The following is a 15,020-nucleotide window of genomic DNA, read 5'->3' on the forward strand; positions in this document are numbered from 1 at the left end:
CCTCTTGAGAAACCTATATGCAAGTCAGGAAGCAACAGCTGGAACTGGACATGGAACAACAGACTGGTTCCAAATAGGAAAAGGAGTACATCAAGGCTGTATATTGTCACCCTGCTTATTTAACTTATATGCAGAGTACATCATGAGAAACACTGGGCTGGAAGAAGCACAAGCTGGAATCAAGGTGGCTGGGAGAAATATCAATAACCTCAGACATGCAGATGATAACACCCTTATGGCAGAAAGTGAAGAACCGAAGAGCCTCTTGATAAAATTTCAAGAGGAGAGTGAAAAAGTTGGCTTAAAGCTCAACATTCAGAAAACTAAGACCATGGCATCTGGTCCTCTCACTTCATGAGAAATAGATGGGGGAATAGCGGAGACAGTGTCAGACTTTATTTTTGGGGGCTTCAAAATCACTGCAGATGGTGACTGCAGCCATGAAATTAAAAGAGGTTTACTCCTTGGAAGGAAAGTTATGACCAACCTAGACAGTATATTAAAAAGCAGAGACATTTCTTTGCCAACAAAGGTCTGTCTATTCAAGGCTATGGTTTTCCCTGTGGTCACGTATGGATGTGAGAGTTGAACTGTGAAGAAAGTTGAGTGCCGAAGAATTGATGCTTTTGAACTGTGGTGTTGGAGAAGACTCTTGAGAGTCCCTTGGACTGCAAGGAGATCCAACTAGTCCATCCTAAAGGAGATAAGTCCTGGGTGTTCATTGGAAGGACTGATGCGGAGGCTGAAACTCCGATACTTTGGCCACCTCATGCGAAGAGTTGACTCACTGGAAAAGACCCTGATGCTGGGAGGGATCAGGGGGAGGAGGAGAAGGGGACGACAGAGGATGAGATGGCTGGATCGCATCACTGACTCGATGGACATGAGTTTGAGTAAACTCTGGGAGTTGGTGATGGACAGGGAGGCCTGGTGTGCTGCGATTCATGGGGTCACAAAGAGCCAGATATGACTGAGCGACTGAACTGAACTGAATTACACCATCACTCTCCAGAGACATTTGAATTATATTTCACTGCAACAATCTCCTGTGACTATTTTGAGGAAAAAAACCCAATCTTTTTGTTTTGGAAGCACTAGTTAGTCAATCTAGTCTTCTCCCTGGAAGGTAAGCAAAGAAAAACAAAAATTTAAATTATCTTTCTTTCACAAAGGTTACTGAGAGCCAGGTAAGATATTATATTACTAGATTAGTTTGAGCTTGCTCCTTCGGAACTAAGAGCTTCACTTTATTAACCAGAAAAACATATACCTTTATCCTCTTTATTTGCCTGTTTCACCAAAGTGACTACTGCTCTGATCCCACTTTCTTCTTTTCCTTTCCCTTTTTCTATCGTCTATTTAGTTTCCTGAGAGTCTGACCCACATTCCAGGAAATCTTGGTGTCTAGTTCTGCTGTGCAACCAGTTAAACACTTAGAACAAAGGTACGTTTCTCTGCTACCCTCTCCCATTTCTAGCGCTTCTAACCTAAACAACAAGCCAGTACCAGAGACACTGTTACTCAGTAAAAAATCTCGCAATACTACCCGAGTCTCATCCTTTCAGACCCAACATGAATTGACTACGTGGGACGGCCACAGAACCTCTGCCACCGTGTCACCAACCCTTTCCTGAGCAACCTCTTGAACTCTTTGCTTGTCTTCTGGATGTAACACCTTCTACCAGCACCTGGGACTATGTCACTTTTCTGTTAGGGCCTCATCAACCTCAGGAATAAATTTTCTGCTGGATTTATCCTTCAGTATATTCATCTCACTCTACATAGCCAGAATAATACTGCCAAATTCCACGAACACACTATGTAAGTATGTCATTGCATAGGAAAATCAAAGCCAGAAACAAACATGTTGAGAAGTCTATGAAACACTCCGTAAGTAAAGATTCTACACCAACACTCAAATTAAAGCAACAGATTACTTGGGTTTGAACAGTCAAATTGCTACCACATGGGATTATATAATTTAAGTATATTTTTCTTTTCTCACTTCATTTATTTTTCCCATTTTCTAATCAATTTATAGTTAGATTAATTAACTTTGCTTGTAAGAATCTATTCTTAAAAGTAATAGATCATTGTTTAACTCAGAAAATAAAAACCTTAGGTTCTGAGTTTGTTTATTTAGGAGTATATGCATATTAATTTTTATGACTCTGATCTCTTGGTAAGTTATTAATTATGTAGCCAGAATGACATGAACATTTAAAAATATGGAAAATAACTCTTAAAGACAAATTTCAAAATGTTTCATTTTCTGAAAAATCATTATATATGTGGTGATTTAATGAACATTAGAACATTCTATAATATTTTATGTAACTTTTTTACCCGTATGATCAAACTCTGAAAAGAAAGTTAACTACATGTGATAAACATATTTTTCTTATACAAACATGATTATTAGTCCTTTCAAGGGACTCACTCAATATTAAAAGGAGAAAGATCTAATGATGTAAGTTTTCTAGTCATGGCTTAGACTTGGTTTCAAAAGTGGTGGTAACACTAAGTGGCTAATTTATTGATCCATTATATTATACATTTCTTAAGCAAGCAGAGGTTAGAAAAAAGGAATCCTATACTCACTAAATCATGTTTCATGTTTGTATTTACAGACCAGGAAAAAGTAAGCAATAAGAAATGAAAAATCACACCTCTGTGAAAGCGTTCATTCTTCTTGGATTAACAGATGATCCAGAGCTAAATGTTTTGATTTTTCTATTTCTATTTTGCACATACATACTGAGTATAAGTGGAAACTTGAAAATAATCACCTTTACTCTGGTAGACTCATAGCTCAAAACACCCATGTATTTCTTCCTTTGGAATTTCTCTTTACTAGAAATCTCATTCATGAAGTTTGTATTCCTAGATTTCTGGTCAGAATTGTAACAGGGGATATGACCATTTCGTATAATTCTTGCATGGCCCAGGACTGTTTCTTCATATTCCTTGGTTCAACAGAATTTTTCCTTTTGACTGTCATGCCCTATGATTGTTATGTGGCTATCTGTAAGCCATTGCATTACACAACAATAATGAACAACAGGCTTTCTTATCTCTCCTAGCTAACAGAAGCAGAAGATATTAAGAAGAGGTGGCAAGAATACACAGAAGAACTGTACAAAAAAGATCTTCATGACCCAGCTAATCACAGTGGTGACATCACTCACCTAGAGCCAGACATCCTGGAATGTGAAGTCAAGTGGGCCTTAGAAAGCATCACTACAAACAAAGCTACTGGAGGTGCTGGAATTCCAGTTGAGCTATTTTAAATCCTAAAAGATGATGCTGTGAAAGTGCTGCACTCAATATGGCAGCAAGTTTGGGAACCTCAGCAGTGGCCACAGGACTGGGAAAGGTCAGTTTTCATTGCAATGCCAAAGAAAGGCAATCTCAAAGAATGCTCAAACTACCATAAGATTGCACTCACATCACATGCTAGTAAAGTATTGCTCAAAATTCTCCGAGCCAGGCTTCAGTAATACATGAAACATGAACTTCTAGATGTTCAAGCTGGATTTAGAAAAGGCAGAGGAACCAGAGATCAAATTGGCATCTGCTGGATCATTGAAAAAGCAAGAGAATTCCAGAAAAACATATATTTCTGTTTTATTGACTATGCCAAAGCCTTTGACTGTGTGGATCACAATAAACTGGAAAATTCTGAAAGAGATGGAAATACCAGACCACCTGATCTGCCTCTTGAGATACCTATATGCAAGTCAGGAAGCAACAGTTAGAACTGGATATGGAACAGCAGACTGGTTCCAAATAGGAAAAGGAGTACATCAAGGCTGTATATTGTCACCCTGCTTATTTAACTTGTATGCAGAGTACATCATGAGAAACACTAGGCTGGAAGAAGCACAAGCTGGAATCAAGATAGCTGGGAAAATATCAATAACCTCAGATATGCAGACAACACCACCCTTATGACAGAAAGTGAAGAATAACTAAAGAGCCTCTTGATAAAATTTCAAGAGGAGAGTGAAAAAGTTGGCTTAAAGCTCAACATTCAGAAAACTAAGGTCATGGCATCTGGTCCCATCACTTCATGGCAAATAGATGGGAAAACAATGGAAACAGTGGCTGACTTTATTTTTCTGGGGCTCCAAAACGTGGCAGATGGTGACTGCAGCTATGAAACTGAAAGACTCTTGCTCCTTGGAAGAAAAGCTATGACAAGCCTAGACAGCATGTCAAAAAGCAGAGACATTTCTTTGCCAACAAAGGTCTGTCTAGTCAAGGCTATGGTTTTTCCAGTAGTTACGTATGATGTGAGAGTTGGACTATAAAGAAAGCTGAGCACCAAAGAATTGATGCTTCTGAACTGTGGTGTTGGAGAAGACTCTTGAGAGTCCCTTGGACTGCAAGGAGATCCAACCAATCTATTCTAAAGGAGATCAGTCCTGAGTGTTCATTGGAAGGACTGATGCTGAAGCTGAAACTTCAATAGTTTGGTCAGCTGATGTGAAGATGCTGACTCATTTGAAAAGACCCTGATGCTGGGGAAAATTGAAGGTGGGAGAAGAAGGGGATGACAGAGGTTGAAATGGTTGAATGGCATTCCAGACTCAGTGGACATGAGTTTGAATAAACTCCAGGAGTTGGTGATGGACAGGGAAGCCTGGCGTGCTGCAGTCCATGGGGTCGTAGAGTTGGACACAGCTGAGTAACTGAACTGAAGTGAACTGAACTCCTCCAGATAGAGTCATGCTATTAGGTGTTATCTTTTCTTTACCTCTGCCTGATAATATAGCCCTATTTACCATAATCATTACATTCAGCCCTACAAATACTCTTTATCATGCAAAGTAAACAGCTATTATTTTAGCTTGGTAGAGCATAGACCATGTAATCTGGCATCCCCATGACACCATTAATGAAGCCTAAAAACCATTATGTTAATTAATTTTAACTAAGATTAAAATTAAAACAGCCAACCTTTGGTGACACATTTTATCTGTTCCTTTCTAAATTCAAGAATGCAAAATATTTACTTTTACAAATCTGGAATACTTTATTAAATCTGTCATTAAAAATGTATGACCTTTTCCAAAGAGAACATTACCTGTATTTGAAAAAGAAAGGAAAAACAAAAACAAAAAAAACCACCTTTTCACCATTGTTTGTACTATAGAATCACATAGGTAAGTGATTTTTTCCAGCCCCCACATAAATTTTGACCTCATATTCATTTTTCTCACAGAAATTTGCAAGAGAGTCAATTAGAGTCTCTCATCTTTTAAAATGATGATCAGAAAAATATTTGAAAAATAACCAATAAATAATTTTTTTCTTCAGTTTTTCCTTTCATTCCAGGCAAACTCCAATATTATAGATAGAATTCTGTAGTCCTTCAATACCTAATGGCTCCCAAAAAGAACCTTATTAAAAATTGTAGCTAAAATTAATTGCATTGTAGATGCACTGGCTTTTCTTTCTCCAGAGAAGTTTTCTTTATGTTTCCTTCAAAACAAACAAACCAACAAAAAACCTCTTCTGTAACAGTATACTCAAAATATATTAAATGGGTCAGTTTCTTTTGGAGAAAAGTTTTCTGGAAAATCTATATCACTGAGCAATATCAGAAAAATCATAAAACATATGACATTTAAATTGCAAAAATAATTTTGGAAGTTTGCTGACTGGATTTTCTCATTGTCACACATTGGGTATTTGACTGAGAAATGGTTGGTCTATGACTAGGAAAATGCAAACCAAAGATTTAAATTTTTAATCATGAGTGCACATATGTGAATTATTTTTATAAAATGTCAGAATGAAGGAAGTCTTTTCTACCTAAAACATCATGTTTCTCTTATTATAGATAATCAGAACAATATTCAGGTTTAAACCATGACTGGGCTCCATCAACAACTATCATAAAAGTGAGTGTGTTTTTTCTTTCTACATCATTAATTACCTTTTTGAAATCATATATCTCTAAAAATTACTCTCTTTAAAATGCAGCATGAAGGCACTCTGTCAATACTTGCATTATTTTCTCTGCCTATAGCTTTGTAAATTTGTCAGAGCTGAACTCATAAATATGTCACACTTGCCTGAGGAGGGAGTCAAGTAGTATTTTTTCAGCCAGTTCCCTCATCTGCATAATGAATCTCTTAAAAGGACCAATCAAAAGCATTTTGGCACAGAGTAAAAGGCTGTTTACATATTTGTTATAATATGAATAATATTGATAATAACACTAATAATAAAACTCATTATACTTTGTTGTATGATTAATTACTGTTATCATTGCTGTTACTATCTTCCTTCTAATATACTTTCTTTCCCTATTACATCCTTTAAAACTAGTTTAATAAATAATACAGTTATGAAATTATTATTTTTGAAAGCAGAATTTGATAAAGGTTGTCATGCAATAACTTTCTGAAATAAGTATATAATCTTATAGGAAACAATATGATCCCTTTCATTGTTTAATGATTGACTACATTTAAGGAGTCCAACAGGAAATTTTACCCTGTGACTTTGTTTATGGGCTCACATTGGGCTAACAAAGGGCTAATATTGCGCTTGCATCACCTTTAATTAAAAAGGAGTGAATAGAGTTAATTTTGCATAAAGGCAAAGAGAATTGATTTCAATGAATTGCTCATAAATACAATATTTTCTCTTTAACTTTTTACTATGACTAGACCACAACTTATTTAGAAAAAGAATGCATTCCAAATCAAAAATAAATTTTTGAATAGCAAAATTAGCATGTAGAATTTTACGCACAGTATGTTTTCAGAAATACTATATACTCAGTAACTTGTTTAATCTTCCCAATGACCTACTTCCCAATGAAATACCCTAAGCATTTATCGTTATTACTCATTTTTATGACTGTGAAAAACAACTTTCTGTGTGTTAATAAGTAATCAAAAATATACAACAGGGAATTATCAAAAGCTGAGATAAATAAACTCTAAGGTTTTTAAACACAGATTAATTTTTTCCTTACTAGACAAATTCTAATATGAATTTGCATTATTCTGATGGATAAAATTTTGTCACTTCTTATTAATGCTTGTTTTATTGTTCTTTGCACAGAATAAGAGCTCTATAAATGTATTTGAAATCACATATGGAGTTGATATCTACTCTTATTTTTACCTACGGAAATGCAGGATTCAGAGTTTAGTCATGCCAAATAAAACATCAATCAGAGAATTCATTCTTCTGGGACATAAAGATGGCCCAGAGTTACAAGTTGTAATATTCTTCTTTATGTTGTTCACCTACTTACTGAGTGTAAGTGGAAACATGAACATCATCATGTCAACACTATTCAGTGTTTGTTTGAAGACACCTATGTATTTCTTCCTCAGGAATTTCTCTTTCTTAGAAATTTCATTCACCATGGTCTATATTCCTAGGTTTCTGAGCAGCCCTGCTACAGGAGACACAATCATTTCCTATAATGTTTGCATGACACAAGTGCTTTTTTTTTTTTTTAATTAAGGCCTCCACAGAGTTTTTTCTTCTGGCAGTGATGTCCTACGATTGCAATGTGGCTCTCTGCAAACCTCTACATTACACAACCATAATGAGTAACAGAGTCTGCAACCAACTTGTAATCAGCTCCTGGCTGGCTGCTTTCCTAATTATCTTCCCTTCCCTGGCCCACCCTGATTATGGGCCTCCAGCTGTATTTCTCTGATTCCAGCATCATTGATCACTTCACTTGTGACTCTTCTCCTATGCTACTGATTGCTTGCACAGACACAACGTTTCTAGAACTTATGGCATTTTTCTTAGCAGCATTCACACTCGTGGTAACTTTAGCCTTGGTGATTCTCTTTTACACACTTATCCTTTGAACAATTCTGAAGATCCCTTCTGCCCAGCAAAGGAAAAAGGCCTTCTCTACTTGTTCATATGATTGTGGTTCCATTTCTCACAGGAGTTGTATTTTCATGTATGTCAAGACATCTGTCAAAGAAGGTGTCGCTTTGAGTAAAGGGGTAGCCGTGCTTAATACCTCTGTTGCTCCCATGCTGAATCCCTTTATATACACCTTAAGGAAGCTAAGCTAAGTCACTTCAGTCGTGTACGACTCTGTGCCACCCCATAGATGGCAGCCCACCAGGCTCCCCCGTCCCTGGAATTCTCCAGGCAAGAACACTGGAGTGGGTTGCCATTTCCTTCTCCAATGCATGAAAGAGAAAAGTGAAAGTGAAGTCGCTCAGTCGTGTCTGACTCTTAGCGACCCCATGGACCGCAGCCTACCAGGCTCCTCCATCCATGGGATTTTCCAGGCAAGAGTACTGGAGTGGGGTGCCATTGCCTTCTCCACACCTTAAGGAACCAGTAGGTAAAACAAGTCCTGAAGGACTTCACCAAAAAAATGTTATTATCAATCAAGCACTAATCATTATGAAATCTGTAGCTGAAACCACAAATAAACCACACATAAACACAAACAGCTGATCTAGATGATTGATATACAGAAGGGAACAAAGCAGACAAAACCTCTTGATATTGCAGAGCTTACTTCTAGTGCAGGAACAGACTTCAAACAGCCAACATAATTGAAAATTAAATTATTTTGTGTTTTAGTAAGTGAAAATAATATGAACAAAACTGATATACTGTAAGGAGAGAAGGACATAATTCAAATTAAATAGGGTGGTCAAAGATTTCATAGTTACTTTATAGCTCCTTTTTTATTTCACTTTTCTACTTCCAAAAAGTACTTCTCTGTATTTGTTACTTTTTCCCCCCTATTTGTTCCCAGCTCCATGTATGATTTATTCCACAGCTGGCAAATATAGGGAGACTCTGAGATGTGATTTTAAGATTGGTCTTTAATTTCAAAAGACAAGTAGAAAGCTCTAGATAGCTATTCAAATCCTACATGAGGAATAAATGATTCAAGATAAAATTCACAATAACCCACAGTTAATGAATAGAATGGAATCTAAATTCAAGGCTTAGAGAACCATGCTGTATGATTATTTCTACCAAAGCACTCTGTCTCCTCCCTACTCTTATTTCCTTTTCTATTGAGTCAGATATTCAAAATCTGTAAAGGGTAAAAAACGTATTATAGATAGTGTTTGGGATGGACATGTACACACTGCTATGTTTAAAGGAGATAACCACCAAAGACCTACTGTGTACCATAGTGAACTCTGCTCAGTATTCTGTAGTAACCTAAATGGGAAAATAATTTGAAAAAGAATAGATTCATGTATACATATAACTGAATCACTGTGATGTACACCTGAAACTAACAGAACATTGTTAATCAACTATACTCCAATATAAAATAAAAATTAAAAATAAATTAAATAAACATAAATAAGTTTTGTTAAAAATATTTGATAAAAAAGTATCCTCTACTGTGAAAATGGATTATTTTAAGTTGTCCATATCACTTTCTCCCAGCTCTGCTTCATCAGAACTATTTATCTATATTTTTCCAAGTTATGCTCTTCTTGTTAGGCAGTAAACTGGAATTGTGAGAGACTGCAGCTGTTTGCTGGGTGATTTCTTCCAGTGAGAGATGTCAACAGAAATTATGACTAATTATTAAATATTAATTATTAATGAAATTATTATTGCTAAATTTTAGGGATAACTGTTTTTACATCACATGCAGTGTCCTTTGGCCATATCATAACATCAGAAAATTTTTAACATTGAATAGTCAGAAGTAGGTAATCATAAAAAGCTTAGTCCATAAAATTACTGAAAATCAGTGCAAGATGCTTGCACACCTATTTAACATACATATGTAAAGATCAGAGAACACAATTATTGGTCCTCAAATAAGGGAAATTCAAAGATAAATCACACACCTTTACTGTTTTCAGTCACTAAGTAGCTCACCCCATTTAATTAGAAGGAATGGAAATATTGAAATTAAATGTGAAGTTTAATTAAAGATTGAAATTTAAAAAAAAATCAAATGTGGAACAGCCGACCCAGGGTTCGAAGCCAACCCAGGGACTGAACCTATGCCTCCTACATTGGAGGCATATTCTTTACCACTGAGCTACCAGGGAAGCCCATAGCCAATGGTTAACTATTGCCTAAAATGAAAATTTCCTGTTAATTATCAAGTGCTTGAAGTAATGTATATATCACATGAAGACAAATTCTTTAAAATGGAAAAACATCATTTTGTGTTTTTATAATTATATTTATACCTACAGTGGTGATAAAATATCTAATAATTCAACTATTAATTAAGTTTCTGCTTTGAAGTATCATTATTGGTTACACAAAAGTAATTTAAGTATCTTAGTCTTCACTTATATGGTATATTCAACAACAAGATGCTATTTTGAAGAAGTTATCTTTTTCTGCATTGTATTTACTCACTGTGGAATGAACTTTGCCTCATTTGCTCATTAGTGAGAGCAGTTTTGGTACACATTAAAGTGTATCTTGGATTCTATACCAGTACAGGGGAAATAATGCAGAAACATAAAGGTGAAATTCCGGTTGTTTCTAATTTTGGTCTATACTACTTATTTAGCTCAATTGATGAAAGTAGAAGTACTTCTTAAGGAAATATAGGGGAAATGATGTAACTCAAAGATTTAATAATTTTAAAGTTGCTTTATACACAATGAGACCATGTCTTTCTTCATTAATAGTCTTCTGTTTTGCTTTCATATTTTAAACATATACCATATAGTGTGAGGAAGGATATATCCATCATAAGAATGTAGTCAGAAAATGTTAGTTTATTTTCATTACACTTCCCACCTTACCAAATACTTGATCATCACTCTGCTGGATAATTATCTCAATCTTCTCCTGGGACACAGGCCCCATAATATCAATTAAAAGATACCCACCAAAGCTAATCTTGTGCATAATTCATCAGTGCCCTATTGTTATTTTCCCAGAAGTCATTAAGGATTTATCTCAAAGATTATTTCTGAAGCCAAAAAAATATATATGTATTTCTGTAACAAAACACTTTAAATGGGCTAGGTTTACTTTTTTCCTAAGAAAAATAAATGGAAATGGCCTTCTGTGAAATATCAGAAGAGCTTATTCAAAAGAGTTCTCAAATGTTTTTCCTTTTTAGCCTTCACATGAAAATGTTGCTGCTAAGATGGGATAAGGTGGGATATGTTCAGGATTCCATATTTGGGACAAATGGTGAAGAAAAATATGAGAAAACTATTCCATTAGCTGTTTAGCTCCTGAAACTTGAAGGGTTTTATGGAAGAAAAGAGAGATCTATGGAAAGACAGGGAAAATAGTTATTTCTCCAAGAAGCATTAGACCACTACTTATCTTTTGATTTATGATAATTGAGCACATTAGTTTGTACTCAATATATCACATAAGTCATCAGTCTTTTCACCATATGTAAGTATTGTTTATTTTAATCTGATGCTTCTATTTATTACAAAGCATTGATTATAACCCTCTTTTGTGATTCTCTTCTTCTTTAATACATATAATTATGTACAGTGTATATAATATTATTATAGTATATTATCTTAACATATATATTCAGTAGTTAAACCAATAAATTGAAATGCGAAGATATTTGAAATGGTGATTTCTATCAATTAACAGAAATGTGTAGAACACACCACATTTTCCTTAATTTTCATATAATCACACTTTACAGAGACTTGATACATATTCTTGGCCTGGATGTCCAAGATAGTTCTAAATGATATATATAAAGTGTTTACATATTTCATATCTTAATTTTATATAAGAGTATTTCTGATCTTCATTAACATATTTGTAAATATATTGTTTAAGCTATTAACTCAATCTGTAAAACTTATTAGAAGCTTTTAAACAATCTATTAAAAATCACTACATTAATTGCATATCATGACAAGTTATATTTTTAGGAAATCAAGAATAAAGGTAAGGGTTAAGAGACTCTAACTTCTGGAAATTGAATGGACTCCTGGGTTTTAAAATATGGATAATATTATATAAACCATAGTTTAATATAAATACAAGTTTATAATATATTACTATGACCTGGTCTCTGTATTTTTTAAAAAGGGCAATAAATAAATTAACAGAGGTAGTAGTCACTACTTCTCCAAAAGAATATTCAGAATTTTCCCTAGGAAATATTAATTAAGTTTAGGCTGATAACTGATTTCCATTATCAGTCAGAATTTTATGCCTGGAAAAGATAACTTGAGAACATAATTTCCTCTATATTTTAGCTTAACAATGAATCATGAGAAGAGTTCATGTTCAATCACTAGATTTTCCAGGTAACAGTAGTAATAAATAAAGACGCAATAGATATGCAGTAAGGATCAGAGGACATTACATCCTACAGATGAGACTAATATTAAACAAAAGAAACACTCCTAAGATGTATAATAAAATTGGGAAAGTGAATATATGTACAAAAGTCTAGAAAGTTTTTGTGAACATAAAATTATTACTTGAAAAACAGGTGCAGACATTTGTGCGTATCTAATCAATTTATTACTCTCTTGTATCTGCCAGTAAGATTTGTCAAAAATCAGCCACCAGAAATGAGAAACAGAACATCAGTGACAGAGTTCATCCTTCTAGGTCTGACTGATGATCCCAAAATACAAGCTGTGATCTTTTTCTTTTTATTTCTCACATATGTGCTGAGTGTTGCTGGAAATCTGACTATCATCATTCTTACACTGCTGGATTCCCATCTGAAGACTCCCATGTATTTTTTCCTCAGGAATTTCTCCTTCTTAGAAATCTCATTTACTTCTGTCTGTAATCCTAGATTTTTGATGAGCATTCTAACTGGAGACAAATCTATTTCCTATAATGCTTGTGCAGCTCAGCTCTTTTTCTTTATCCTTCTTGGTTCAACAGAGTTCTTTCTCCTGGCATCTATGTCCTATGATCGTTACGTGGCTATCTGCAAACCTCTGCATTATACGACCATCATGAACAGCAAGGTCTGCTACCAGCTTGTAGGTGGCTCTTGGCTGGCTGGATTCTTGGTGATCTTTCCTCCACTGACCATAGGGCTGCGGCTGGATTTCTGTGACTCTAATGTCATTGACCACTTCACCTGTGATTCTTCCCCTTTACTGCAAATCTCCTGCACAGACACCAGCACGCTAGAGCTCATGAGCTTTGTTTTAGCTGTGCTGACTCTCATGTCCACCTTGATGTTAGTAATCCTCTCCTACTCCTACATCCTCAGAACAATTTTGAGAATCCCTTGTGCTCAACAAAGAAAAAAGGCCTTTTCAGCCTGCTCCTCCCATATGATTGTTGTCTCAATCTCTTCTGGAAGCTGCATCTTCATGTATGTGAAAACCTCAGCGAAGGAAGGGGTTGCTTTGACAAAGGGAGTAGCTATGCTCAATACCTCTGTGGCTCCTATGCTCAATCCGTTTATTTATACCTTACGGAACCAGCAGGTAAAACAAGCGATTAAGGATGTAGTGAGAAAGATGCTGTTCTCAAAACACTGACCTGACTTAAATTTTAACTAAAACAAATACAATTTTAACTAACGGACCAATGAATAATATCTTTTCTAATATAGCTTCTGCCTTATTCTGTTTCTTTACAGAAAGCATTATTTAGGCTATTTTGAATTTAATATTCTTATTGTAAATCTTCCTTGTATGAACTTTACCACAGTAAAGTTTTGGAATGTTTTTATGCAATTTCGTATTATAAACTTAAATTTAGAACTGAAGGCCCTTCATATATTAACACATGTGTGAGTGCTAAGTCTCTTCACTCACGTCTGACTCTTTGCATCCAAGCAAACTGTAGCCCGCCAGACTTCTCTGTCCATGGGATTCTCCAGAAAGAATACTGGAGTGGGTTGTCATGCCCTCTTTCAAGGGATCTTCCTGACCCAGGGTTCGAACCCACATCTCTTAAGACTCCTGCATTGGCAGGCAGGTTTTTTTTTATCACTAGTGACACATGGGAAGCTCCATTTATTAATTTCAAATAATATGCATGACATTAAACACCACCTAATGGAGAAAGAAATGGCAACCCACTCCAGTGTTCTTGCCTAGAGAATCCCAGGGATGGGGGAGCCTGGTGGGCTGCCGTCCATGGGGTCACCCAGAGTTGGACACGACTGAAGCGACTTAGCAGCAGCAGCAGCAAACACCACCTAAAATACTTGAGCAGAATAAAATTACTGTTAATTCATATATGTCTAAATTCAAAAGTACATACTTATGTCTCTAGAAGCCTGCATATATGTACATATGTGTTCTATGTGTATACAATCATATATATATATATATATTTATACATACTTTACTTTCAATGGTTTTTATCAAGTGAAATAGAGGAAACTCAGTCATATAGGTGTAGAAATAACTAAGTAAAATAGAAGTTAGACAATGTGGAAAAATAATATTTTGAGCACGAAATTTAACTTACATTTTAGTTACATTCTACATAAAAATTTTTAAATATTCTATGTATTTATCATCAGGACAACAGATTAGTTATGGAAAAATACTTTTCTATATTTATATTTGTTTCTAGCAATTCATTGTACGAGAATTTAAATAAGAAAAATAATGCAGAAACTATTTAATAAAAATTTCTTGAATACAGAACTTTTATAAAGCTAATACTTAAAGAAATGGCAATACCATGTAAACAGATTTCTAGAAGGTAGTTATATACAGAGATGGCAGTATTTGGCTTGGAAATATTTTCCATTATGAAGATCTTACTTCACACATACAAATACTAGCTAATACATACAAATACTAGCTAATAGTATTTTTTCTGTATTGGTATCTCTAATAAACTTTGATAAGATTTGGCCAATATATTACATAAGATTATATTGCTTGCCAAATAAACATTAAAAGTAAAATCAGGTTAAGGGGGAAATAGAATTAGAACAAAAAACTCAGGAAGATTTGTAGGATCCCAGAAAATTCTGCTTAACTCGGGAACTGGAAAGATAGATTCGCTCATCCCATGACTATTTATTACTCATAATTTCTCTCAAATGCTTCCCTTTTTCTCTGTTAAAGATTTTGATCTAT

General features: G+C 35.0%; 1 protein-coding gene and 1 pseudogene across 1 annotated transcript; both read left to right on the top strand.

Annotated features, from left to right (window-relative positions):
- Positions 1–7,176: 7,176 nt before the first annotated feature.
- On the top strand, positions 7,177–8,404 carry LOC122680008 (annotated as a pseudogene).
- A 4,117-nt stretch (positions 8,405–12,521) lies between these two features.
- Positions 12,522–13,457, top strand: LOC122680358 (olfactory receptor 6C76). Its single transcript, XM_043881632.1, has one exon. The coding sequence runs from the start codon at positions 12,522–12,524 to the stop codon at positions 13,455–13,457; it is 936 nt and encodes a 311-aa protein (XP_043737567.1).
- The last annotated feature ends 1,563 nt before the right edge of the window (positions 13,458–15,020 follow it).

The sequence above is a fragment of the Cervus elaphus genome, chromosome 22, assembly GCF_910594005.1.
Source record: "Cervus elaphus chromosome 22, mCerEla1.1, whole genome shotgun sequence".
Taxonomy (NCBI): domain Eukaryota; kingdom Metazoa; phylum Chordata; class Mammalia; order Artiodactyla; family Cervidae; genus Cervus; species Cervus elaphus.